This window comes from Xiphophorus maculatus, chromosome 6 (assembly GCF_002775205.1).
Source record: "Xiphophorus maculatus strain JP 163 A chromosome 6, X_maculatus-5.0-male, whole genome shotgun sequence".
Lineage (NCBI taxonomy): Eukaryota > Metazoa > Chordata > Actinopteri > Cyprinodontiformes > Poeciliidae > Xiphophorus > Xiphophorus maculatus.
Genome location: NC_036448.1, coordinates 18907242 through 18933054, shown reverse-complemented (window position 1 = coordinate 18933054; position 25813 = coordinate 18907242). Strand labels below are relative to the sequence as shown.

The following is a 25813-nucleotide window of genomic DNA, read 5'->3' as shown; positions in this document are numbered from 1 at the left end:
CAAACCTCTTATCCACTTCAGTTGCTAGGGGTTAAACCTTACAATTCTGAGCCAGATTTAGACTCCCAACAGTATCACCCCCAAACCATAACAGATATTTCTAGTCATAATATATATAATAATTCCTTTATTTAATCAGGTAAACCCCGTTGAGATCTAGATCTAATTTTCAAGAGGGACCTGAAACAAACTTCACTCCCCAAAGGGGAGTGAAGTTTGGTGAAACTGGAGCAAATGATGAGAGCAACCATATAGCTTGCATCAGTATTGTATCTTATCAAGTCAGAGGACTCCAAAGGGATTTACACAGTCATTCACCCATTCATACACACAGTCACACCCTGATAAGCTACATACGCCACAGGTGCCCTGGGGTAGACTGACAGAAGCGGAGCTGCCATACCATCGGTTCCACCAGACCTTCTGACCACCACCAGTAGACACGATGGTGGAGAATCTTGCCCAATGACATGATGACTGAGATGGACAGTGTAAGGTTTGAACCGGTACCCACCTGTTACAGGACAAAACCTCACCTTCTTACTACCACCTCAATAAACAGCACAGAAACAATAGGTGGCAGCGCTTTTGCTAAGTTTGGCTTACTGTGTCTTTAGAGTTTTAACTTGAAATCTGTTTATCCCTGTTTAAGATTTCCATCTGGTTAATTTGTGAGCACACTAGTAGGAGAGGTAGCAGTTCTGAAGACAATAAAATAATAATCATCTTATTGGAATACAACAAACAGACCAAATGGATTTTTTCAGCATTGTGGCTTGAAATGATCTTCGGAGATATTTGGCAAAAAAATTTGGCCATTGCACTCTTCTCTGTTTACCTTCAAAACTGTCTTCTAAGTCTATTTCTGAAATGCCTCTCAATGACTTCAGCTGTGCATACACAATAAACACAATTTAAAGGAGGAATTTAATTACTGTAAACATATGTTTATATTAAAGAGAAAATAAAATAAACATAATTTAAAATTTAATTAATGTAAATACAAAGAAAAAGATTAATGAATGAAAACAAAGACGTCATTTTGATCATTTGGGCACACAAGGGCATATTTACCGTAGCTTGTGTTTTATCCTGATAAAATAATTATTCACAAGACGACAGCAATGCAAACAAATAAACTGATTATAGTTTACGTGAGCTTTATAGAGTATTTAAAAATGCTTTCTAAACAGCTGTGTAAAATAACTAGTGATTTTTTTTGTTGCTTTTTTTTCTTGAATCTGATAGACATACACTCACTTATTTTGTTTTAGAATGCACCTACAATCCGTACTGCTGTAAAATTATTTGTAATCAGTTTCATTTAAACATAAACATGACATAGCGTCATGTGACCAACGTCACCTGACGATGACATGCTAATTTATTTATTTTTCCACAGCAAAGAAAATTTGTATCTTCTGATTATGTTTTTTTCTGGTTCAAAGGGACTTTAGACGCTGATAAGTGTTTGACTTTGAGAGCGGGATTTATTGTCGGTGTCACAGTTTTATTCGTTACCAGGCTGTCTGCTTCATTTACCCAGCATGCCTCGCTTGTTGCCGTCTGTGGAGAAGGAGTGACTGTGTAGAAAAGAATCAGCTAGCTCCATTTGACATCTATGTAGTTGATGTTACTATGTGTTTATCGTGGATGAAGTAAGAGGAGGGGGAAAAACAATATTTAAAGGAAGGAGAAATATCTTGTTGTCAACACCTTAGCGATGCCTCTCTTCACGACCAACCCCTTTGACCAAGATGTTGGTGAGTAATCAGGCTAACATAAGTAGCTGGGATCAAACAGCTTTGTTTGGGGATTCGCAGCCTTTCAGATCACTTGCTGTTTCTAAAAGAAAATTTCTTACATTCGTTTAGCAAAAAAAAAAAAAAAAAAGTATTACAAATGCGACTATAGATATTTCTTATTTAAGTTGTGATAGCGTAAGTGTAAACAGAAGTGGGGATCAGATGCAGTCATCAGCTAACTACAGCAGCTAATGAGCTCCCTGCCTCATCATCTGTATCCCACCGTGTGGGTTAACCAGCCCGACATTAACCAAAAAGTGGAAGTGAAATAGGATGTGGTGTTATCTGAAACCATGAAGTTACGCTGTATTTCTCCAGCTCTCTTTGTTCTGTGTGGAGTGGTTAACCACTTCATTGGCATAAACAGTGAGCAGGAAAATCAGCACCATACAGATGGGGCTAATATGTAATCTGACCCAGCATTTAATAGCAGTTTAGGCTAAACTGCTATTAGGATTTTTTTATTATTATTATTAAATCCCTGCTTTTTGTCATAATTTAAAATTATAGTCGTTTTTTTCCTTATTATATGCTTAGCTTTGATTATGTTTTAAGGCACAGGTGTCAAACTCCAGTCCTGGAGGGCCACTGCCCTGCAACTTTTAGATGTTCCTCTGTTGCACCACACCTGAATAAAATAATTAGGTCATTAGCAAGGCTCTGGAGAACTGATCTACATGAGAAGGAGGTAATTAAGCCATTTCATTCCAGTGTTTTGTACCTGTGGCACATCTAAAAACTGCAGGACAGTGGCCTTTGAGGACTGGAGTTTGACACCCCTGTTTTAATGAATAGTTGATGACCTTATGTCTGGCTAGTTAATCGGCCTGATAGAGCGGTAGATGTGTAACAAATATCTGCAGTCAATTGCTTTTACTCTCTCTTGTTGATGTAACAGTTTAAATATATGGGCCATATTAGAAACATAAATTGGAATATAGTCATCGTGATACTCACACTAATTATTTTCTTTTTCAAAATGTTTAATTTTGTGAAGGAAGCTACACTTTATATGTTTATTATCATTCTGTTCTTGCCAATGGTATCAATTAATTTTCTTCTTAGAAAAGAAAAACAAACAAATACTAATTGCAATAGTTTTATTTCTCCCTTTAAGTTAAAACGTCATTCTTTTAAAATATACTGGCTTGCTGAAAACATAATATACCTAATGTCTCGAGCTCCTGCTACACATGCAAAGATCCAGTTTATTATGAAACATTTTGACATGTAAATACGTGTGGCAGACTTTAAAATTTCTTCTGATGTTTAAAAAAGAGGAATAAAGAGGCTTAACAAACTTTTAAAACAAATGAATGAAGGTCCTTTATTTATCCATTTGATATATATATTTATGTTAGAATTTGAATTTGATATGTTGTATCTGACATGACAATGTTTTCTGTTATGCCGTTAGATTTCCATTTCATGATTATGCTCATTTGCAGTTTTGGACAATCCACCCATTTGTTTAGTTCACAGACAAGTTAGAAGCAGAAATTTGTTTACACCAATGTATGAGCAAATAAATAGAAACTGGACACACCTCTTGCAAATAATTTTTTAAATCTTATATATATATATATATATATATATATATATATATATATATATATATATATATTTAACAAAGCCTCTCTTTCATACCTTTCTCTATAAAATATTTAAAAAATAATGATGTGATCTGTTTGATTTCTGCCTGTATTGCATGCTGTGTATCTTTCCTGCAGAGAAAGCAACCAGTGAGATGAACACAGCTGAGGACTGGGGCCTCATTCTGGACATATGTGATAAGATAGGGCAGTCCCGCACTGGGTAACTTAATCCTCCTTATTTTGAAGTAGATTATTTTTTTTTGTCATTTTCACAGTTTTTTGAGCCCACATGCAGTGTTTTTATGATGAAGTACACATTTAATGACAAAAAACCTACAAACTTTGATGTATGTTGTTGAAATGTTATGTGAAAGACAAAAACACAATACATAATTGTGAATACAAGCTTTTGGATTTACAAAGAAATTCTTAAAAGTGTGGTGTGGATTGTGGTTGTGACATGACAAAATGTAGAAAAGCTGAAGGGTTGTAAATACTTCTGTACATTTTCTGTTTATTTCTTCAGAGTTCTGCTCTTGTCTTTTAGGCCAAAAGAATGTCTCCGCTCCATAATGAGAAGAGTGAACCACAAGGATCCCCACGTAGCCATGCAGGCATTGACTGTAAGTAGACTGTAAACAAACAGCAGTGTTTTGCACACAGTTAAGTCTGGAAGGAACTGGATGCTGGTATAGTGTTTGCTTTTCTAGCAAAAAGCCTGTCATCTTTGAATTTAAGGCTGCTTACATCAAGACTGAAGAAAAACCTTGTTTTTGTACAAATAATTGTCCTGCAATGAGCACTTCTATATGGAGATTTCAGCTCCACATTTTTCATGTATGGGAAGCAAAATCAAATAAATTTAATTTGGATATGATGCTTGAAAGTTCAAAAACTGCTGTTGTCAACAAGCTCCAGGATTGGCCTGCGAAGCAGTGTGATGAAGCAGCAGATGAATGTAGATTCTTCACCGTATGCAAGAGAAACGTCTTTGTAAAATAAAGCCAAGTGAAGAATGTCAACATACACATTTCATATAAAGATATATGGGAACCAAAACAAAGTGTTCTTTGGAAGTTGCTGATCATCCCCAAACCTCTAGAAAAGAGGTGCAAAATTAAACATCAGACATTTTGCTGAAATATTAAGCTTGGAACAGATTTAAAAAAAAAAAAAGAAATTGTCTGGAAAATAAAAAAGGAACTAAAACATCTTGTGATATAGGCATTTGTGGCACCCACCGGCATTATGTACACACACATTTATTGATAGTTTTTGAATTTGCAGAAGGAAACATGGATTATTTCTGCAGTATATTACAATGAAATGCTCTTTGCATAGAATTAGCATTCGATTGTAAAATTGATTGGATAGCTATGAGATAAAAAGTAAAAATATGATACTTTGTCCTCAAATGTAGCAGCTATTTATTAGCCTGATCAAGCAAAAGTCAGGAAGTATAAAAAACAAGCAACATCTGAAGATCGCTCCAGGAAGGGTTTCTTTAAAACCTCAAAGGAACAAAAAGCTTTTCCTTTTAGGGATGTTTGTTTGTTCTTGACCTCAAAGGGGGTATTTTCCTGCAAAGACTTCTTTTTATTTCTTTTTGCATTATTAATTTGTACATGTGCTAAGGACAAATATTAATAAACAGGTTGTGACAAATGGATAGATGCTTCAAAAGTCCTGTGACCTCAACCCCGCCTAAGGTCCTTTTGCCCAACCTCTGTGTGTATTTGGAAATCACTGAAATACAAGATTTATTTTAGTCATGTCTGAATTCAAATTTGCATCTCTTTGATCGTTGCTTCCTGTTGTCGTTGCCCACACAGCTCCTCGGCGCTTGTGTTTCAAATTGTGGTAAAATCTTCCACTTGGAGGTTTGCTCTAGAGAGTTCGCCAGTGAAGTCAGTAACGTCTTAAATAAGGTGTGTGGTCAATTTTAATTTTGCATAATGCCAAGTCAAAAACATAGTGTACTTGTGGTCATTTCTTGTATATTTTTCTTTTTTCTAATTTGGCTGCACCTAGGGTCACCCGAAAGTGTGTGAAAAGCTGAAGGCGCTGATGGTGGAGTGGGCAGAGGACTTCCGCAATGATCCGCAGCTCAGCCTGATCTCAGCGATGATCAAGAATCTACGCGAGCAAGGGGTCACCTTCCCAGCTGTGGGGTCCCAGGTCGGTCTGCTGGCAGTGCATTGAGTCATGTGACATTTAGTCTTTATAGTGCCTTAAGTACCAGTGGATCTAATGTGCAATTTAGCATGCTTAAAAATGATTCAGTCATCTGATGTGTGATTATCTTCTCCCAGGCGGCAGAGCAAGCAAAAGCAAGTCCAGCGTTGGTGGCAAAGGATCCCTCCACCACCACAAACAAAAAAGAGGAAGAAGATCTGGCCAAAGGTAAAATGGCCACAGCGAATTACAGCTTTTTCTGCTGATGATCAAACCACAGGACATCTTAAATAAACACACATATAAAAAAATGTTTATTAAATGCGTACCTTTGCAAATTTTCTTTTGTCTAATGAATTTAAAAATCACAAAGTGCGTTTTCTCTTGGTCTGCAGCTATCGAGCTGTCGCTAAAGGAGCAACGACAGCAACCGCAGGCGTCCCTGTCGAGCCTTTACCCGAGCACTTCTCTTCTCTCTACACACAAGTCCGACGGCAGAAAAGTCCGCGCCATCTACGACTTCGAGGCTGCGGAGGACAACGAGCTCACTTTTAAGTCCGGAGAAATCATTACCATCTTGGACGACAGGTGAACTTCATTCAACAAATAGTCTGAAAGTTGACATTTCTGAAGTTACAGGGCTTTTTTCTATTTGTCTTGTGGTGTAAGACAGTTGACAAATTGAAATTTCTCTTCAAAGGCCGATGTAAATTCTAACTAAGGAGATTTTTTTTTATTATTATTTTGTTTTGTTTAAATAAACTGGTCATTCACCATGATTCTTGTAGCGATGATCCTTAAATAGTTGTTGATATATTTTTAGTGACCCCAACTGGTGGAAAGGGGAAACGTACCAGGGAGTCGGCTTGTTCCCTTCTAACTTTGTCACTGCTGATCTCACTGCAGAACCTGAGATGAGTGAGTATTAAGATCAACAAAGCATTTATTCAGAAATCACTCATTCTTCTTCTATTCATTATATTCAGTCATGGTAACACAGCTTTATGGATCCTGGAGTGAAAGAAACTTTACTTGTAAACAAGTGAACAACTAAAATAAGATAAATAAATAAGACTCCAGTGCCTGTTGGTTGGTCCAGTCATGCATTAAACAGCATCCCTCTATGTGTTCATGTAGTCACAAACAAAGTGTGTAGAGCTTTTGGCTACAGTTCCCACTTAGCACACAGCTTCATTGTACAATTCATTTGTGTGCTCGCACAATTGACACCTTCTCTCCTTCTCCATTCGTTTTCTTCAGAACATTGCCGTGTCTTTTCCATGAGTTGTTTATATTCTTGATTTGCTGTGAAAATGTCAGCAGATTTTGTTTGTGCGTTGTCTTAAAATGATTTCAATAAACTGTGCTGTAATCTTACTAGGATAAATTGTATGACTCAACCCTACAGAAAGGAGGTTGATCATATAGCATAGCATAGTAGAATTGAAAAATGTCAATTGTTTTAGTTACTCTTGTTAGTCTTTGACTTTGGTTCCTTTTTTAAAAAAAAAATCACATATAGCATTAACCAGTATGGTGAACAAAAAGCTGTTGTATTTATGCAACAATTAGAAATAAAACATTTGATGTGATGTAAATGCTGGTATTTTGAACTGACAAACAACTACTCTAGCTGCTGCTGAGCTGAAACATTTCTTACAATTGCAGTTTGAAGTGTTGGCCATAACTTTAATTTATTTTCATTCTGTGATGTAGATTTAAGAAGAAATCTCAGTTTTTTTTATGCAACAATGTTTCAGTCAGCTGCTTAAAATACTTGCTATTGAAACTTACCGACTAGTTTTAAAACAGCATCGCCTTGATTTGAGTGATGCGTGGTGTGCTGTTAGTTTTCACACCATCACTCTTTGCGTTTTTAGTAATAAGCAGCTGACAGGCAGGGTTTTTTTGTTGCTTTATCCTCCTTAATGCAGTAATGACCAATTTTGGCAGTCTATACCAGTCTCTGGCAGTCTATACCAGTCTCTGGTAGGGACTGGTATAGCAGTGATCAGTCTATATAAGACCATGCCCCTGTCTTGGCAGTTGTGCTTTACTTTTTTGTCTATTACTGGCTGTGCTGTCCTACTATTAATATACTTTTTTATTGCAAGTTAAAACAAAAGTTTGAGTCTATTCTTTGTTTGTAACTGGTAAAACAAAGTACAAAAATGAAAACAGCCATATATTCACATAAAATCTATGGATGTTTGCATCAAAAACTTACAGCAGATTTTTAGTAGTTCCTATGCAAGAATTGTTTTGTGCTTAAACGCTTGCTCATGCTGTTTGTGTACTTGCAGTGAAGACAGAGAAGAAGACTGTACAGTTCAGCGAGGACATCCAGGTGGAGACAATAGAGCCTGAACAGGAGCCTGTATATATAGACGAGGTGAGTTCCCTTCTGTGACTTACATCAGTAAAGAGCTTTATTATGATATTTCAAAGTTGTTACTTGCTAACACTAACATCAGTGGTGTTACTAAATTTCAGAGTTTTCATAAGGATTGTGTAGATTTAACTTTTCACATGAGCTTGTGACCTTTTTAGGACAAAATGGATCAACTGCTCCAGATGATTCAAAGTGCAGATCCTACAGACAACCAGTCGGACAGCGTGGAGTTACTCCAGCTAGAAGGTAAACAAAGCTTATTATAAATTAAATCAGTGGTATAGAATGAAGTTAGAATTCTTTATTGTTTACCAGAGAGGAAACACATAAGCTTTATTTTTGTTTTTCCTCAGGTGCATGTAATCAAATGGGACCTCTGATTGACCAGAAGTTGGAGGACATAGACAGGTATGATGGTGCCTTTTCTATGCCACATTATATAAATAGTCATGGATTTGTTTTTGTTGTTGTTTTTTTGTTTTGCATCCTCATATGAATCACCACGTTGTACAGTTCAATGCTTTTTTTTGTCCTTTCTAATCTATCTCCAAACTATGCAGCTTTATCCTGCTAAATAAATCTTTAGTTCCAGTGCGAGTTTAATAATGAATGACAGGTTGCTAACACTTTCCCCTTTTGGTTTGTTTCATCAGGAAGCACTCTGAGCTGTCAGAGTTAAATGTAAAGGTCATGGAAGCGTTGTCTCTATACGCAAAGCTGATGAATGAAGATCCAGTGTATGCCATGTATGCTAAGCTGCAGAGCCAGCAGTATTACGTGCAGCAGCATGCTAGCGCGGCACAGCAGGTAAAATTTAGAGTCAGATTGCAACGCAGTCGGGATGTGGCTGTTGAGTTTTTGAATTGAACTAATGTGATGGATTCTTTATTTACTATAAACCACACTAAGGGCACTAACTATAGTTACAAAATGTGTGCTGTTCATAAGGTTTCTGTACGGACTGTGTGGATGTTTCTATCTCTGCAGGTCTACCCTGGTCAGCCCGTGTCGGGGACATATGCCATGAGCGGCACCGGGGTGCAAGGCTATACGGTTCCTGTGGAGCAGCTTCCTGCTGGTGCTCCCATTCCGGGTCAGCCAGCTCCCAGGTGAGTTTCTGAAACATAAATCTCTTTCTTGATACACTAAAGAATATACGTTTTTCTAGCCTACATGTTCTTCCTGTGCTGTCTGAGTCAATAGGTTAGTTCTTTCCCCATCATTTTGATTGTAGTTTTCAATTTGTCATTTTTATTTGAGAGTTTTGTTAGTACCGCTCTAATAGTGTTCTCACTTTTCTAACAGAGGTTTGATTTTTACTCTTAAAGCCAAATGGAAGATTAGAAATTTTAGTAGATTTTTTTTTTTCTAAATGTGTTGTTAAGCTGTCGCTGTTCTGTGTTTAATTTTGTAATAAATGTTAAGATTGTTACATCTTAACACACACAAGTATGGGCAGAATCCAACTTTCTATTTTAAATTTAGAAATGTGTTCTACTGTATTTGCTGATTTTTGTGCTCACTTTTATACTGACTTTTGCCATTTGTATTTGGAAGCTTGTTTGTCTTATTGTTTTCAATGTTTCCCTGCAAGTTTGTTTTTAAGGACTTGAACGCCCCTCACAGGAAATTTGGGATTCTTCAAAAGTCATTATAATTTTAATATTCACCTTTTTCTTTTTGTTTTTGCATACTTCTCTTTATTTAGCTGTTATCCTGCAGAATTGAAACAACTTCTAAATTATGTAGTATTTACAATTAGACTTATGAGAATAACTTAATTTGTCAAGTCTTATTTTTTGTTATATTTCAAAAGACTCCACAACAACATAAATACAGGCATTAAACAAGCTGAATAGACAAAAAAAGATGGCAGTCCTAAAAATGTTCAGATCATGTCACAAATCATAATCAGCTTTCAGCAACTAGAACTCCATCTGTTGAAGCCACTGGTTGAAAGCACCTAATAGACCAATAAATCAGATATATGTTCGTGAGCCTGGTCATTTAAAGCCCCAAAAGCTCCCAATAAAATGTAATAATGTTGACGTCACCTAATTAACTTCATAACTCAAAACCAGTTCTGTAGCCGTTTCTTACTTTGTGACCTCCTTTTATAGTAAACTGAAATTGGCTGAAACATTCCACCTGAATATCATTTATTTATTTTTTCTTCTTCTTACTCTCAACACAGTGATGTCCACATGTACATGGGCCAGCCACCGGTCTACGCCGCAGCGCCTGGTGCTATGGCTCCAGCAGACATTCAGTCCTACCCAAACCCAGCCAGTGCTGCGGGCCCCGCACCGTGCACAGCTCCTGCGAACTACAGCGTCCCCTCTGGCACAAGCTTAGCACCTCCCTCAGACGTCGCGCAGGCCCCTTACTCAGAGAAAGCCTTGCTATAGGCCCCCCTCCTTCTCCTCCTTACAGATAGGATAAACAAACACACATAGCCACCCCACGGTAAGAACTAGTTCATTGTTGTTCCCGTTAAGGAGGAGCAGCAGGTTTGATCATTTGAATTGTATCAGGCAAACACTGGCATTTGGTGCACCTTGTGTTTTATTTGGCAAATATACATGTGAGAATACAGTTACTTCTTTCTGTTGGTCATGAGGTATTCAAAAGGTTTTGATTTGAGCTGACAAGTATGTCATTTTGAAGGTTTGCATAATTTATTATTTTTTTGATCATCTTTGCACATTTTTACCTCCTCGGCTGCTGTTAGATGGGCTGGTTTATGTTTTGTTCATGGTATAATCCTAAGCACCTAATCTAAATCCAGCCAGCATGAAATCCACTTTTTATGTACAAAATCTGACTATAAATAATTAAGCAATGCTTGATTTAAAGTTTTATGGACATTATTATTACTTTATGTTTGTTTTTCAAAAACTATAATGACCCATTTAAAAGGGTCTTGCCGACCTGTTTTTAAATAATTTTGTAAACAACAAAATATCATTTGAATTCTTTATTTTCGAATCTTGAATTTCTAAATATGATTGCGACTATCTGGACATGTAGACTCATCTTACACTTAGAGGTTATAATAGCTTACCAGTAAAATCCATATGGTGGATCTGAATAAATTTATTAGTCACAGAGTGATAAGTTGTAGACATTTATTTCAGTAAATTTTGATGATTGTGGCTTAAAAATTCAACATGTCACAAAATTAGAATATAACTTAAAATTCATTTAAAACAAAAAGAAAAGCATTTTGGATACACCCAAAATGCTGAAGGAACTTTGCTTCGCCAGTCCTTTCAACACTGTGTTCTCACTGTTGCTAGTATCCTTTTTTCTGCTCCACTTTTTCCTTCCACTGAACTTTCCACTCAAACTCTTTAATGAGAATTTGAGAGGAACAGCCAACTTTTTAAAATTATTGTTTTGTACTCTCCTTGTGAAGATTGACTATGAGTGCTGGACAACTGTCAATGTAAGGGTCTTCCTCATGGTTATATTGCCCATAACATGGACAAAATGTAAAATAATTTTTCTTAGAAACTCGTGTTTGAGTTTATTTTTAAGCCATAATCATTCAAATGAGCAGAAACAAACACCTAAAACATAATTTTGTGATTCACCTGTGATTATTAGAATTTGTCCCATATTTCTTAAAAATGTGAGCTTTTTGTAAACAAAAGTTTTACCAATTAGAGTAAACAAGTGCAACTGCACCTGCTGTATAATAATTTAGATAATCCACATAACGCATGAAATCCACAGCAGTTCTTTGACAACACTAACAGGCCTTCATATGTAGACTAAAACACTAACATTGAGACACATTCAGTGTGAGACGGTAAATTCATCCACTACAGCCAATTTCAGCCCCGTTCTTGCCACAAAAGCTTTAAGAAGTACTGAAAACTGAAGCCTCTTTGATTTCTGGAGGGAAAGAAAACCAGGACAGCAGAAGCATGAACATGACATTTGTATATACTGTATTAAAATAGACCCCAGGAGGTTGGTTGTGTGTTGGCGCAGCTCTCACAGCCATAAAACTAAATTCTGCAGTCTTTGCATGTACCTGGTGAATTAAAGGTGTATTAGCCATCCCTACATGCCCATTTTCCTTTTCAATCCAAGCAGCTTTGCATCCTTTCTCAGAGGGTTGCAGTCCTCTGTGTTTATCAGGGCTGTGCTAACATGCGTGCACCAACAGCTTGGCTACAACGGGGAAAAACTCTGATCCCCACTGATTTTTTTTTTCTTTTTCTTAAACATCTCGTTTGCCATTGTTTTGTTTTTTTTGTTTTTTTTGTAGTGCTTTCTAATTTATGCTTAATTATTCTGATATTTTTAATGAAGTATTGCAGGATGTATGTATTCAAAGAATAGAGTGGAATGTGCGATATTCTGCCTAACTTAGTTGTATATTTCAGACGAGAACCTGGACGTTTCTCTTATTGTACTGTAGGTTAAATGGCGACATTAGAACTGGCTGAATTTGAGCCCACGTGTGTTTTCTGTGATTTTTCTCAGATTTGAGGGAAGTTTCTGATGAAGAGGCATTAGTTGAAGATGTTTAGTTGCTAACTCTCACCCAACATTAGATGATGCAATTAGTGTGTTCTTAGTCCTGAATAATTTATATGACTTCTTCCTGTAGCAAGTCTTTAAGAAGGATTTGTTGATTGGAAAAACAGATTTTCAATAAGCTAATAAAATGGAAAACTAAAGTTGTTTGTGTTTTATATTTAACTATGCTTTGTGAAGGAAATTTGAAGTACGAATGCTGAAGTAAACTTTAGAGTGGGGACACGTTTCTGTACTCTGGATAAACATTTCTGATTTCATTTTTTCTTGTTTCAAATGTGTAAATGTCTTGCCATCCGCGTGCCACCTTAAGAATGCAAAACAACTTTTAATTTAGACTTGGTACTCAGACTCCATTTTGGAGAATTTAATTTAAATATTAATATAGTTGAGACAAACCAAATGAGTCAAATCGACCGTGTTCAACCAGAGTAGCTGTTCTGGGACCAGGAGAGAAGGAGCCAGTTTGTTGTCATACGTCATCCGAACCAAGCATTTTATTGCACCACAGTGTTGGACTGCAGCCCCGATGTAACTTTTTTTTTTTTTTTGTACAGGATTGAGATGCTGCCTGTTCATAAGTTTAATCTCAACGTTATTGTAAAGGTTCTGTCCAAACTTGTACTCTGCTGTTTCTATGTATTATTTTAACCATACCTAATAATTGGTATACAATAAAACCAGGTCAAGTGTACAGAGTAATGTGTGTGGCTTTTTCTTTTTTCATATTCATAGTATAGAGGAATCAGTTTTGCAGTAATGATTGCATGATTAAATAAGTTTTCAGTAGAGCTTTAATGTTTGACAGTGTTAGCTGCCCTGGGTTTCGTCCCATGATGGGGTTGCAGCAATGCTCTAAAAATATATATACCAATGCATAGTTTTGAACATTTAAGCTTGATGTGAACATTAAAACTTTGTATCTGTAACAATATGTGTACAGATGTGCTTAAATTAAAATGTTACCTATACTAGGCTTTTGTTTTGATCAATCCTTTTCCAGTTGTAGCAGCAGCTGACTTTTCTTTGCCACTAGATGGAGATGTAGTTTTAGCTGTTGATGTAGGAAAAGATGAATCTGCCGTGACATTTGAAACGGAGGCTTTTTGGGAAATTCTGCTTTTTGTTTTCCATTCCTTTTTTGCTCCTCTAACATAAACAAATAGAGCAATGTGACCAAGCTTTAATTTCTTTATCTGTAAAGAAAGTTAGAGCATGTCTGATCTTAGTGCAACTGTACTTTCTATAGAACTTTTGCATAAGTCAAGCACTGTGCAGTTTCTTCTTGAGGTTATGTGATTGGGATTGCTTCTGTTTTTGTAGCTGTAAAAGGATGAATGTGACCAGCTCATTAGGCGGGCAGTAAAACAATACAACCTCCAGTGCAGTGTAAGCAGTGAGCAGAGTTCAACATTCCTGCAGGGACATTCTGAGGGAGATGATTGTCAAAGTCTGAAGCTCCAATTTCCAAGTAGCCACCAGCGTTCAGGGATGGTGCTCTCAGGGAAGACGGTCAAGCTCATCGTGTACGAGGTGCTGCAGTTTGCAGCTCTCATTGTCCCTGTTTTTGTAGTCATGGAGAGATTTGCCAGGATTATAAGAGACGTGAAAGGACAGAATGTGACTGCTTACTGGCTCGTGGTGGCGGCTTCTATTGCCTATGTGACCTCTGCAACCTTGCTGGTGTGGGTTCCTCTCAAATACGTGATCCTGAAGAAACGGAGATTCATTTCGGAGATCACACAGTGGTGAGTTGCAATGATTTGTCTTCAGTTGTCTTAGTGAGGACTGAAATGAATCTTAGATTATCAGGAACATTTGAGGCTTAAACTAAAGTAATAATACTGCAAAAAAATATGAATTCTCAGGGAAATAAATTGGAGTCCTTTGAGTATTACAAAAATAATATGCTCAAAAGGTAGATTGTGATGCAGAATAATCCCTGTAGGTTGTGGTTGATATTTTAAAAGTATTGAATAGAATCAGTTCAGGTATTTCTATTTTTCTAAAAGTGTACATAAACCTGAATATTTTATCTGTTGAGCTTTAAGAGGTGGAGGAATGAAAACTTGTAACTAATTCAGAAATCCGTTTTATTGATTGCATCAAGTGTGGCTAAGAGCATATTGGTGCATATTTTGTAAAAATATTTGAACTCCTTGAATATTTTTACATTTTTTTGCACTGCAACTACAAACTTAAATGTATGTCATGTTATGTTTCATTCCTGTATAAAGTAGAACATACTACATACTGAAGTGAAAAGAAAAGCATAATTTCGCTCATTTCCCTAATTAAGCAAATTATAATGATACCAATCCCTACATTTGCATTCAACTTCATTTGTAAATAGAATTGCGATGTTTAGAAAAAACCCAGCTGTTATGTGAAGGCTTCAGAGGTTTATTAGAGAACATTATTGGAAAGATAACATCACAAAGACCATGGAACACAACAGACACCACAGGAGAAACGGCACAAGTTAAACAAAAAAATGTCATTCATCAGCTGCCATCCATCAAACTGCTAAGTTATACACTTAGCAAGTATAACTTTTGTTAGAGAAGCAACAAAGAGGTCCATGGTAACTTTGGATAACCTGCAGAAATCCTCTGCTCAGTTTGGTGAATCAGTTCTCAGGATTGTATTGCCTCCACTCCCCTCAATTGTGTCTCTAATGGCAAAAAAGAATAAAAATGTTTGCAAAATGCACCAAGTGTAGGGAAAACAGCAAATATACTAAAGGTGCTTTGGTCAGATGAGATCAAAATGCAGAATACTGAAATCTAACGCTGCACATAATCATGAAAATACAAATTATACTGTGAAACATGGTGGTGGCAGCAATATGCTGTGAGGATTCTTTACGTCTGCATCGACAGAATTGTCAGTTGATGAGCTGATGGACGAAGGAAAATACAGAAATTTTAGAAAGACAGCCTGTACAAAACTGTACCAAAAAATTGTTTGGATACAATTATTGTGTTTTTCTGTTCTGGGAAAGTTCAGTAATATGCATTGCAGAAAATAGTGGCAGTGTGATTAAATGTTTTTCATAAAAAAAAAATACTCAAGGAGTAGCAATACTTGGAAGTCAAATCACTTCCATTCAGCTCTTAACATACTTTTCCCTAAAACGCCGGTGAATGTGAAGTATAACAGTTTTATTCACCGCATAAAGGTTCTTTATTATATTTATTGACGGATCTTATTGCTTGAGTTTATTTTTCCCCAACATTACGAAGGCACACATAACCATTCCTATGCTGATAATGACCAGAAGACAGTACATTAATGTGCCATGTGATCAAATTGGATTGCAAAACATTTCTCATATTTCAGTGACCCTAACAACATAAACCTTATTCACTTTTCAGGAGACCGACAGCACTGGCATATCTTCTGCTGTCAACGCTGCCATGTTTTGCAATTCTAATAGCCAGTTCCAAGGTAATTCCCTCAAGACTGATCACTGCTGTCTCTGTGATGCACCTGTTGATGTGTTGTTCTGTCATACGCCAACTGGGTCCTTGAAGAGGCTCATATTTTCTTTAAATAACCTATTTGAGGTGCAAACCCACATTACCATCCCTTTGTGGATGAAAAAACAAGATCTTGAATACTTAGAGCCGTTATTGTCAATCTGGCACACTTAAGCACCGATTTTGTTATTTATTGTTAAGGACCCCCATTAGCTGGACATTAAGTTACTCTTCTTGGTCAATCATTAAAAACACATTAAGATATATGACAAATGACAGATTTAGTTTGTGTATCTACATTTGCAAGATTTACAGTGTGATGAAGAGTTGTAGATTTCTTTTGCAACTTATGCAACTTATTGAGTTAAATTAAACTTAATCACTAACATTCAGAACATTTCTCATATGATGTCCGGTTCAACACCAATCCGAAGACTGTGGAAAAGTCTGAGCATAATAACTGATGCAAGCTTACTTTTCTGCTCATATGTTTGTTGAAGTATAGTGTTTAATGAATAAACTGACAACTAATTGAAACAGCACAATGACTAGTTAGTAAGTTTGGCTACACCAAACACAACGGATCACTTTTTCGCCCCTGAATTGTAAACACTCAGAACTGAGAACCGACTTCACGTTCACTCTTCAATCCAGATGTATTTGACCACTAACAAAAGAGTGAGCAGGACTTTGTCACCATTGCAAGTCAGACCAGGGCAGTGAAATGTCACAAGACTGTGCAGTCTATGTTAGATACTCAGTAACAGATAGTAAAGAAAAACAGGTTTTCCATTAACCCAAATTTTAATGACACTCATCCTGAGATGGATAAACAAAATAAATGGATCATAATAACCAAGTTTCTTTGACATTTTGATCTTGGACTGTCTGGAACTTAAGCAATGTGACATATGAGTGTAATGTCTTTGTACATTGTATTAGCTCTGCATTTCATTGTATGTGTAATACAGAGTCACTCATGAGGCTCTCTATCCATTGGCTAAAGATTGACTGGAGTTAGGTGTTGAACCGGACAATGATACCAAACACTAAATCTACAACAGAGTGGCTACAAAAAGTGTTACAATGGCTTTATCTAAGTACACATCAGAATCTGGCTTAAATACCATCATGTGTCCATGAGACAACTATGTGGAAGCAAATATATGCAAACCTTAATGGAGTGACAAAGTCTTGTAAAGAACACCCAGGCATGCTTCTTCCACATGTGATGCAGTGTTAGTCATCCAGGAAATGACTGCTTTATTTTATTCATGATGCTAAAGTTGGATTTAAAAGCAGTAGCTTACTCAAAGCTTATTTTTCACAGATTTATATTCCCACTAAATAAGGAAATTGGAATCAAAGTGACAGTGTAATCACAAAATGCTTCACCTTGTTTATATTTGCTACAAAAGAAATCCAGCAAAACTACTGTAAATCACATTTCTCTTGCAAATTCACTTTAGAAAATTATCTGAGCACTTCCATGGGGGAAGATGTTAATATCCATTTGGCTGTTATTGAACTGTAGGTCCAGCTGGACAAGCAACAAAAACTCGACCATTTCACAGAGCTGCCTGTTTCCTTGGTTCTTTTCTCCCTGATTTGTGTGGATATCATAGAGAGGATACGGCCTCACAAGCTCATGGGTAAAGGTAAGCTTTCAACTTAGAAGATAATTTTTTTATAAGTTCAACTCAGTTCTTTATCTGTAAGACATTTGTTTTGTCCAATATACAACTCAAACATTGTAGCGGTGTCCATAATCTTCCCAGACGGTTAGTGGACTCTCAGGTATGAAACAAAAAGGGCATCGCGGGACTTTTCTGAAAAACAAACATACTTAATCCTAAAGCAGTGGAACACTTTGAATTTTACACACTTGATCCCACCATACACATACTATTCAGAACTGTGCTTTAATAGTAACTTGCGCACTTAAAAGATGGCGAATGGTCTAGTGTTCAGATGATCATCTTTTGTTTCTCATGTTTAAACTCCGGCAACATATTTTCATTATTCCAGTATACATGTTAAGATAGGAAAATGCTTGACAGCAGCAAAAAAATAAATAAAAAATGCACGTCTATGCCAATAACACCACAGCAATATGAGTCTACAAAGCCATATAATCTCATATTTTCACTTTCGGAATGAAAGGCAAGACATTTGTTTTGTCCTCATTATCTGCTGTTGCCTTCCAGTTTCAGTTTGCCGTTGTTATTGCTATATGCCAAACTTTAAACATAACAATGTATTGTTAAGCTTGTATAACATCTAGTATTGTCATTTGCAGCTAATATTATGGATTCTGACTACGACATGTCAAGACCTGTCCTGACCCAGCTGACACATGTGACCAGTGTTTCAGGCCAGCTGCCAGCTGATGAAGGCCAGAACAGTGTGACTCCAGGCCAGGCAGAGGCCAGAAATGGCAGCACAACCAACAAAAGGCAGGATGTCACTGAGTCCCCTCACAGCACACGACCAAACGCTTCATACCTGTACTCTTCCACCCCAAGACTGATGCCTTACTCGGGTCCCCTAAGCTTCCTGTGGAGGAAAGATGGAAGGGCAGAGGTATTTGTGGAGTGTTTCTTGTTCTGGCTGGACACAGTGGAGATGGTGCGAGTTTCCGGGGAGCCAGTCATTTTCTACTCAGCTTGGGTGTTCCCAGTTTACATCCTGGCTTTCCTTTCTTGTCTCCGCATGATCATTGCTCCCCACAGCTTCCTGCTGCCGTTTGCTGGAGCTATGCTGCAGGATCTTCCTTTCTTCATCATTCGAGTTGCACTGATTATTGTTTTTGGTTTTGTAACACCTTTGCTATATCCTCTCAAAAATGTTCTGGTAAATTTAACTTTTATCTATTTCACATGGATGACCAAGCTGAGGATATTTAAAAGAAGCAGTATGTTCTGAGGAGGAGCGTAAAGACCCCAACTCACCTGTGGATGTTTGAACTGTTTTCTTTGAAGAGCAGCACCATAGACTCCTACTGAAACATCATTTGTGTAATTATTAGCCTTATGATATATATAAGGGTATATAGATTGGGTATGAGTGTATTTATGTCAATTACATGTTAAAAAAAAAACATGTCTGTCTTTCTTTAAATCTATACATTTCCTTGAAAAAGTATTGATACCTCTTGAGCTGTTTTTTTACATTTGGTCACATTACAGTCAAATTAAATCAAATCAACTGTATTGTATCCTAATTTTATATGATAGGCCTAAATATGGTGCATAACTGTTAAGTAAAAGAAAATAATGGGGTAGATATTCACCAACTTCACACATATATTTTTTGTCATTTGTACTTTGGAAAATATTGTACATATTTATTTTCTTTCTGAACTTGTTTTCTTGCTACATTTAATCTTTAAAATCCTTACATCTCTAAACGCAGAAAGTAATCAAACGTTTTAAAGTTACATATTTATTGATAGAGAAAAAACACAGGTGAAAATGTTTAGATTTATACAACTAAATATGTGAGGGTGCTGTTAAGAGAAGTTATATATTAACAGGTTTAACTCAAGGTAAGAATATTGAAAGAAAAACAGCTGAAATTCAAAAAGGTCCGTGCTGAAATTGCTTAGGTTTTAGTTGAATGAAAACATGATTCTGAGATCTTTAAAGGACAACACCTAACCAAAATAACTTAAGCAGAGGTAATAGATTATCTTTTAAACATTAACTGAATAAATTATTGCAGTGGAATCAGGAAAGAAGTAAATGGAGTGCATTCATAACCAAAATGTAAGACTAAAGGAGGATGAAGAGTAGTTAGACTTGAGTTCTGGCAGAACAGGAATCAAGGTTTTATTAAAACAATGTAAAACATGAAGCAAATCAATTAAAAATCATATTTATGTTGCCTGTGCTTTGAAGATAATTTAGATTTTAAGTCCTTTTCTTTTGTTTTCTTTTGGATGTTTGAGTTTGTATCAGTGCAGACCTCTATAGTGGCTGCACCGATACAATGCAGTAACTATACTGCACCCCTACCAGGACACATTAAACAGAATTACACCCATGATTCACATGCTCTTTCTTCCTGTGGTAGATTAGTTTCAGCTGACAAAGAAAAACATAAAATCATATAAGGTGAGGAAATAATTCATTCCTATGAAGCCCTGGGAGAAACTTGTTAAAGACCTTATACACCATGTGAGTGATAAAACATCAGCCAAGCAGCTGTAGCTCAAGCAGTAAAGAACCAGATCTGGATGGCTTTCATTTATGAGCATAAAAACTGAAATTAACTTTCCCTAATATCCCCACAGCCATGATCTTCCGGCTTCTCAATAATTCATACCATAATCTGCAATAAGGCATTAGTGCATCTCGCATTACAAATAATGGTTGCTATTGGAGTGCAGCTTGCTGGTGTGACGGAGGACACTTTCTCATTAGTATGACAGACTGAATGCTTAAAAAGATCAAAGAAAACAGCAGTCTGGACACCATTTCTCTTGGTAAGAGACTCGAAGATCCCTGATCATCAATGATGAGTTCAAAATTTGCCATTTTATCAACTTCAAATAAAGTTTTCATGCAAATCTCCTGCAAACTTTGTAGTATATACTGTAACTCCTTTCACAGTAATACTAAACATATATGACAATACAATTTCTTTCTGTAAGAATAAATAACACTTGATAAAATATGTTTATCATTGCTTATTTTATTTATTCCTGTTTCTCTTGCAGAATAAACATGAAGCCCATATCTTTAACCACTCTTCAAAATGGAAAAAAAACATACCATGTCCATTTAAATACTGAATTACATATCTTAAACATAAGTTAGAGAATGGCTACAAGATAATAACTAATGATCCAATTTTGCTTATGCACAATTTGAGTAACAAATAAGTCTAAAACACCAAGAACGGTGATCAAGGCTGTAGAAAGTTTACCTTGAGGAGAATTTTAACAAAGAAGAAAAAATGACAATTGTATCTGTTTAATTAGGTTCAGGTATAAATAATGTTCATTGTGAAACAAACGAAAGTGTAACGGGTACAGTCATAACAAGTAGCTCAGAACTGGTGCAGTCAATTCAAAGAAAGCTGAAAAAATATTGTGTTGTTTGTTATGTTACAATCAAAAACTCTAGTGTATTTTATTGGGACTTTATATTACAGATCAACACAAAGCAGTGTGTAACAATCAAGTGGTTCACTACAACTATAAATACTTTCAGATTGCATTTAATTTAATCTGAATTATGTTTAAGTTGTATATAGTTGGTAATAAGTTTGGGGGGAAAAAAGCTTTTTTGGGGCCCTATACAAGAATGCACAAAATTAAAAGAAAATGACTCAAAATTGAACAACAGCAGAGGCACTTAGAGTGGACAAGGTGAACAGAGATGAGGAAAATAAGATAGAGAAATGAGATAAAGAGAGGGCAGATCATGAGATAAGGAAGGAGGGGGAGACAGAAGAGAGATCGGGGGCTGCTGAGCAGAAGAGGAGGCTTTGTAAATCTGACAGACTGGAGGTGCATTTGAATTCAGGCTGTGTTTCTCCTGCGCTAGCCGAATGTTACCCGGCTCTAGCATGGCAACAGAGAGGGGCAGCACTTCAGCTGCAGCCTCTGCACACACACAGGCATACACGTGCACAGACAGTCGCAACAGGATCGCAAAGAGTGACTCAGGTAAGCTGAAACGCCCCTGAAGAGGCAGTGCCCCTGTGGTGAAGGAAACGGCATGCGCAGCGAGAAGGAGAGACAGTGGTTGAGAAGGAGGAGGGGCTACAAGGCTGGAATCTTTAAGGAGGAAGAAAAGGAAGACTGAAGAGCACTGAACCTGAAACTGTCTGATTCTGGACTCCTACAGTGAGCTTAAGAGAGAGGGATGAGCACAAGATGGATATGGAGTGATGCAGGATCTCTGACTAGACTAATGGGAGAGACTGAAGAGCGCTGAGAGACTCACAGAGAAGAAAATGATATTTAGTTCCAGCAGCAGACTGTTCTCTGTGTTTGAACTGAAGTGCAGGCTGAAGGATTCTCAACAGGGGATGCTGAGACACTGATAGAGGTGAGGCGGGATGGAAGGGCAAATATGCAGACCGACAGATGAACCACCTGTTCTTTTAAAGATGAGGTGAGCATATTCATGCCAAGAGATTTAGAAATCCCGCTGCTCTTCAGACTGACATATTCTACATAGGTGGTGGATATCTAGATAAATGCTGTCAGTCTCACCTGGACCAAAAGAGGAAGCAGACACTTGACTCCCCAGGTGACCTCCCCTCTCTCTCCACCCCTTCGACAACTTGTGGACTTTGTAGATTGGAGTCTTCGTCTCTCACGGGATCCCCAAACTCCCTGATGAGCTTCTCTCAATGGACCGTGAAAGTGAAATTTGTGAGCTGGTTTTAAAGTGACACCCTCCCCTAATCCCCCAACCGGGAGGCTCATCTGGCCTGTCCCCTTCTCTCCCTAAAACTTGATGTCTTGATGCATTGCTGTGGGCTGGGACACTGGCGGAGAGTGCAGTCCACCTATGTAAGTGGCAGCATCACCTGCAGGATCTATACGCACCCTTTTGATCGCATAGCAACAGTGGAGTCTTGCGGCGGGGTAGAGCAAAGGGACTACAGGGGGGTATAGCAGTTAATTCACTCATTCAGATGTGCGTTTATGCATGGTCTTTCATCTGCAGTACGTTTGCATGCTCAATTACACAAACAGTGAGTTTAGACTGAGGACTCTTGCACTTTATTCTCTTCGTTTATTCTCAGTCAGGCTTAGATCTATTACAATTTTTTTTTAAAGAGTGTCTAACGGTTTACTGTAATGATTCAGATTTATTTTCCAAAGTAATCCTCTTGTAACAGACATTGGAAGATTTTTTACTGGTGTAAAGAGTTTGTAACTGGAAGGTTGTGGGCTTGTGTCCTGCTTTTTTCTGTCATACGTTAGTGTTTCCCATGGCAAGGCACTCAACCCCAGTTGCCTACTTATCTGAGTATTGGTATATAGATATGAGTGTGAATGTATTAATGTGGCTTCAGTGTAAAGATCTTTGAGTATTTAATATGACTGGGAAAGATCTTCAGGCCACCTACCATTTGTATTACTCATACACAAATGAATTAAAGTACCTTGCAACAAAGTAAAGAAACTTTATTTTGAATAAGCTGGAGTTTACTGATTAATAGACACCAAAAACAGTCATTAATCTACAAAAACTTAAAGCTTGCACCAGATTCTTTTTTTTGTTGTAGTTTTAGTATTCTGGCAATGCTTTACAGCTGTGGGTGGACTTGCCCTGCGATAGACTGGCGACCTGTCCAGGGTGTACCCCTCCTCTCGCCCGGAACGTTAGCCGGAGATAGACACCAGCACCTCCCGACCCCACTAGGGACAAGGGTGTTAGAAAATGAATGGATGGATGGTGTACTTGACAAAAAACTTTAATGGATATTATACACTGTATTTCATTGCTGATTTCTAACCATATATTTTTCGGATCAAAAACAATGGCTTCTAACTTTTTTTGCATTAAGGTTCTGACACATCCTGTTGTCCGTATCATGGACACACTTAGTGAGTCTATATGACTTTGGTTTTGTGATGAAACAGAGTTGTAATGTTTTGTGTTATTAGCATGTCATAAACTGAGCTACCGAGAGTTTATAGATTTTGCTGCCTGAGATCAGAACCCTGATCTAACACTACACAAGTGTGATCTTCATTCACCTGGATAGTTGCCAAAATATTTAAAGTCTATCAATCAATATGTTTTGATGAAGTATTTCTCACTGAAATCAAGTAAAATCAATACAGAAGATTTTGAACCAGTCGAGATTCTCCAGAGGCTCCAGAGACATATTTTGTAAATAGAATAATATTGGCAGAAAATGGACAAGTTTAGGTTTACCAATCTGTCGATGACCAGACTGAACAGAAATTGCAGTCTTTTTGTTCTTTTTTCTTTCTGACTCTGTTCAATTTTCTACTTTTCCTCTAACTTTCTCCTCCAACTCATCTTTACTTACTGCATGAGTTTTACATGTGTCTCCACTTCTTTTGGTAATTCCTGTTAATGCTGATATTATGATGTTAATTAGAGCTGTGCATTTTGTAATGGCGTCAACTGCAGAAAACCTTATCGTCGCCATATTTTCCCCCTCATGAAGCTGGCTTACTATTGGCCCTCGGCACTCTCTCGACTGTCAGCTTAAAACCTTGCAGATTACAGCGCGCTGTAACCGCTGCATAGCATGAGTGCCCACCTCAGCACCAAGCCAGAAAAAAAAAGGAGCTTAGAAAATCAGGTCGAATAAAAGCAGAGTCGCAACAACAAATGATACCTGGTGCTCACATTTGATGAAGACTCATTGATGAACGTGTATGTATGTGAGCATAATTTGGTAAAGACTGTTGAATATAAAAGCATCAGTTGTTTCAAACAGAACATCATATTTTATTGAATTGTGCTCTGCATTGTGTAGTCAAATAGAGAGCACTGTTACTGAAACCCAACATAAAAGGTTGAGCTCAGTAAAGACTAAACAGTTCAGATTTATTACCAATTTGTGCTATTTTTTCACTTTATAATCCTTCAAAAATACTTATGTGCCAATATTTATGAGTCACATGTAGCTCTATACTTCCATTTGAGCCTCTACTGCTCCAAGAAATAGTCTGAGAGCTTAAAAATCTCAAGTCTGAGAGTTGAGTTGAAACTGAGGTTGACACTCTCAGAAAAGAGTTTCAACCTTTTTTCTGGCAATAAGTTCATGTTTTTTGGTATCTGGAAAACTAGCCGTTACAAAAACCTCCTGATTACTAAGTCACAATCAGTGGACATTTCTCCCATTACCTAGCCACCTCAAGTAGCCCAGCCTTTTACCTAGCAACCCAAATGGAGCTCCAGCATGTTTGGTCAGCTGGTTTTACTGCTGTATGTGGTGTACAGTGACTGCTAGAAAAGACAAATGTTTTGTTGTTAAAGTTCCCTTCAGAAATTTCTTGCTGACTCCTTGATGGTTGTGCTTGAGGCTCCACTTCTTCTGTAGTTGTGCATCTGTTTGCAGATATTTCCATATCAGAATCAAAATTCATTTTATTGTCATTGTGCACGAAAGAAAGCACAACAAAATTTTAAAAACTTTACATGTATAAAGTGTGAGTGTAAATGCTAATTTGAATGGTGTGGCATGGCATGACAAGAGACATTAAAACAGCTATAAAAAAAGAAGCAGAACTGAGCAAGTGAAATCTCATTAATTGAGAATGATTTTGTGCAAAAAATGTAAAGAAGATATTTTGTAGGCCATAAATCTATTCTTTTTACAATCAAGCAGGATTTCCCTTTTATATTGTTTATTGGCAATACTTATGTCTAAAAAGCATCTATGCTTCCCTTTATGGTTTTTCACACTCAGATCTCGTTTTATTAAATTAAATAAGCTGTTAAAATGCCAATATGTTTTCTTTCTTTACATATTAGTCATCCACTCCAATCAAAATCATTAAACAAGAGTTACAATCTGTTTGGTATTGGCAGAGAGAATTTGACAAGTTTTTTTATGGAAGGAAACCCATATACTTAACTATGATTGTGCTGCAAACACTACAATGATGCTTAACCAGCAAATATATTTTTCTCACAAATGTGACACAATTTAAAGGGAAGTAAATGGACTATAAAATAATAGAACAAGCTGTATTGCCAAGAAGCATCTGTGCAACTACAAAATAATTGCGCAAACATAAATGTTCTTCCTTTTTGTTCAAAGTTCACTGCAGAGTTGCTCACATCATGTTTTGTCACTAAAGCT

The 25813-nt window shown here is 37.1% G+C and overlaps 3 protein-coding genes across 4 annotated transcripts in view; all 3 read left to right on the top strand.

The window, feature by feature from the left end:
- The first annotated feature begins 1723 nt into the window (after positions 1–1723).
- On the top strand, positions 1724–13212 carry stam (signal transducing adaptor molecule). The gene is made up of 14 exons (XM_005799980.3): positions 1724–1763; positions 3536–3620; positions 3948–4023; positions 5233–5328; positions 5432–5578; positions 5713–5803; positions 5971–6163; positions 6399–6493; positions 7879–7967; positions 8126–8213; positions 8321–8375; positions 8621–8774; positions 8955–9076; positions 10162–13212. Exons 1-14 carry the CDS (start codon positions 1724–1726, stop codon positions 10373–10375), a joined length of 1545 nt encoding a protein of 514 aa, XP_005800037.1. The 3' UTR covers positions 10376–13212.
- A 713-nt stretch (positions 13213–13925) lies between these two features.
- Positions 13926–20655, top strand: LOC102227772 (transmembrane protein 236-like). The gene is made up of 4 exons (XM_005799979.2): positions 13926–14266; positions 15896–15968; positions 17535–17658; positions 18300–20655. The coding sequence occupies exons 1-4, from the start codon at positions 14010–14012 to the stop codon at positions 18923–18925; spliced, it is 1080 nt and encodes a 359-aa protein (XP_005800036.1). The 5' UTR covers positions 13926–14009; the 3' UTR covers positions 18926–20655.
- An 871-nt stretch (positions 20656–21526) lies between these two features.
- The window catches only part of LOC102227511 (voltage-dependent L-type calcium channel subunit beta-3-like), a 32775-nt gene continuing 28488 nt past the window's right edge, over positions 21527–25813 (top strand). For both annotated transcript variants that reach the window (XM_023334726.1, XM_023334725.1), the window contains exon 1: positions 21527–22529. In XM_023334726.1, the coding sequence (XP_023190494.1) occupies positions 22482–22529 (48 nt within the window). In that variant the 5' untranslated portion in view covers positions 21527–22481. The remainder of the gene's footprint in view (positions 22530–25813) is intronic.

Coding starts and splice junctions, on each gene's coding strand:
- LOC102227772 (XM_005799979.2), top strand. CDS start 14,010: ATGGTGCTCTCAGGGAAGACGGTCAAGCTCATCGTGTACGAGGTGCTG. Junction 14,267..15,895: donor ATTTCGGAGATCACACAGTG/GTGAGTTGCAAT, acceptor TTCACTTTTCAG/GAGACCGACAGCACTGGCAT. Junction 17,659..18,299: donor TCACAAGCTCATGGGTAAAG/GTAAGCTTTCAA, acceptor TGTCATTTGCAG/CTAATATTATGGATTCTGAC.
- stam (XM_005799980.3), top strand. CDS start 1,724: ATGCCTCTCTTCACGACCAACCCCTTTGACCAAGATGTTG. Junction 6,164..6,398: donor ATTACCATCTTGGACGACAG/GTGAACTTCATT, acceptor ATATATTTTTAG/TGACCCCAACTGGTGGAAAG. Junction 7,968..8,125: donor AGCCTGTATATATAGACGAG/GTGAGTTCCCTT, acceptor TGACCTTTTTAG/GACAAAATGGATCAACTGCT.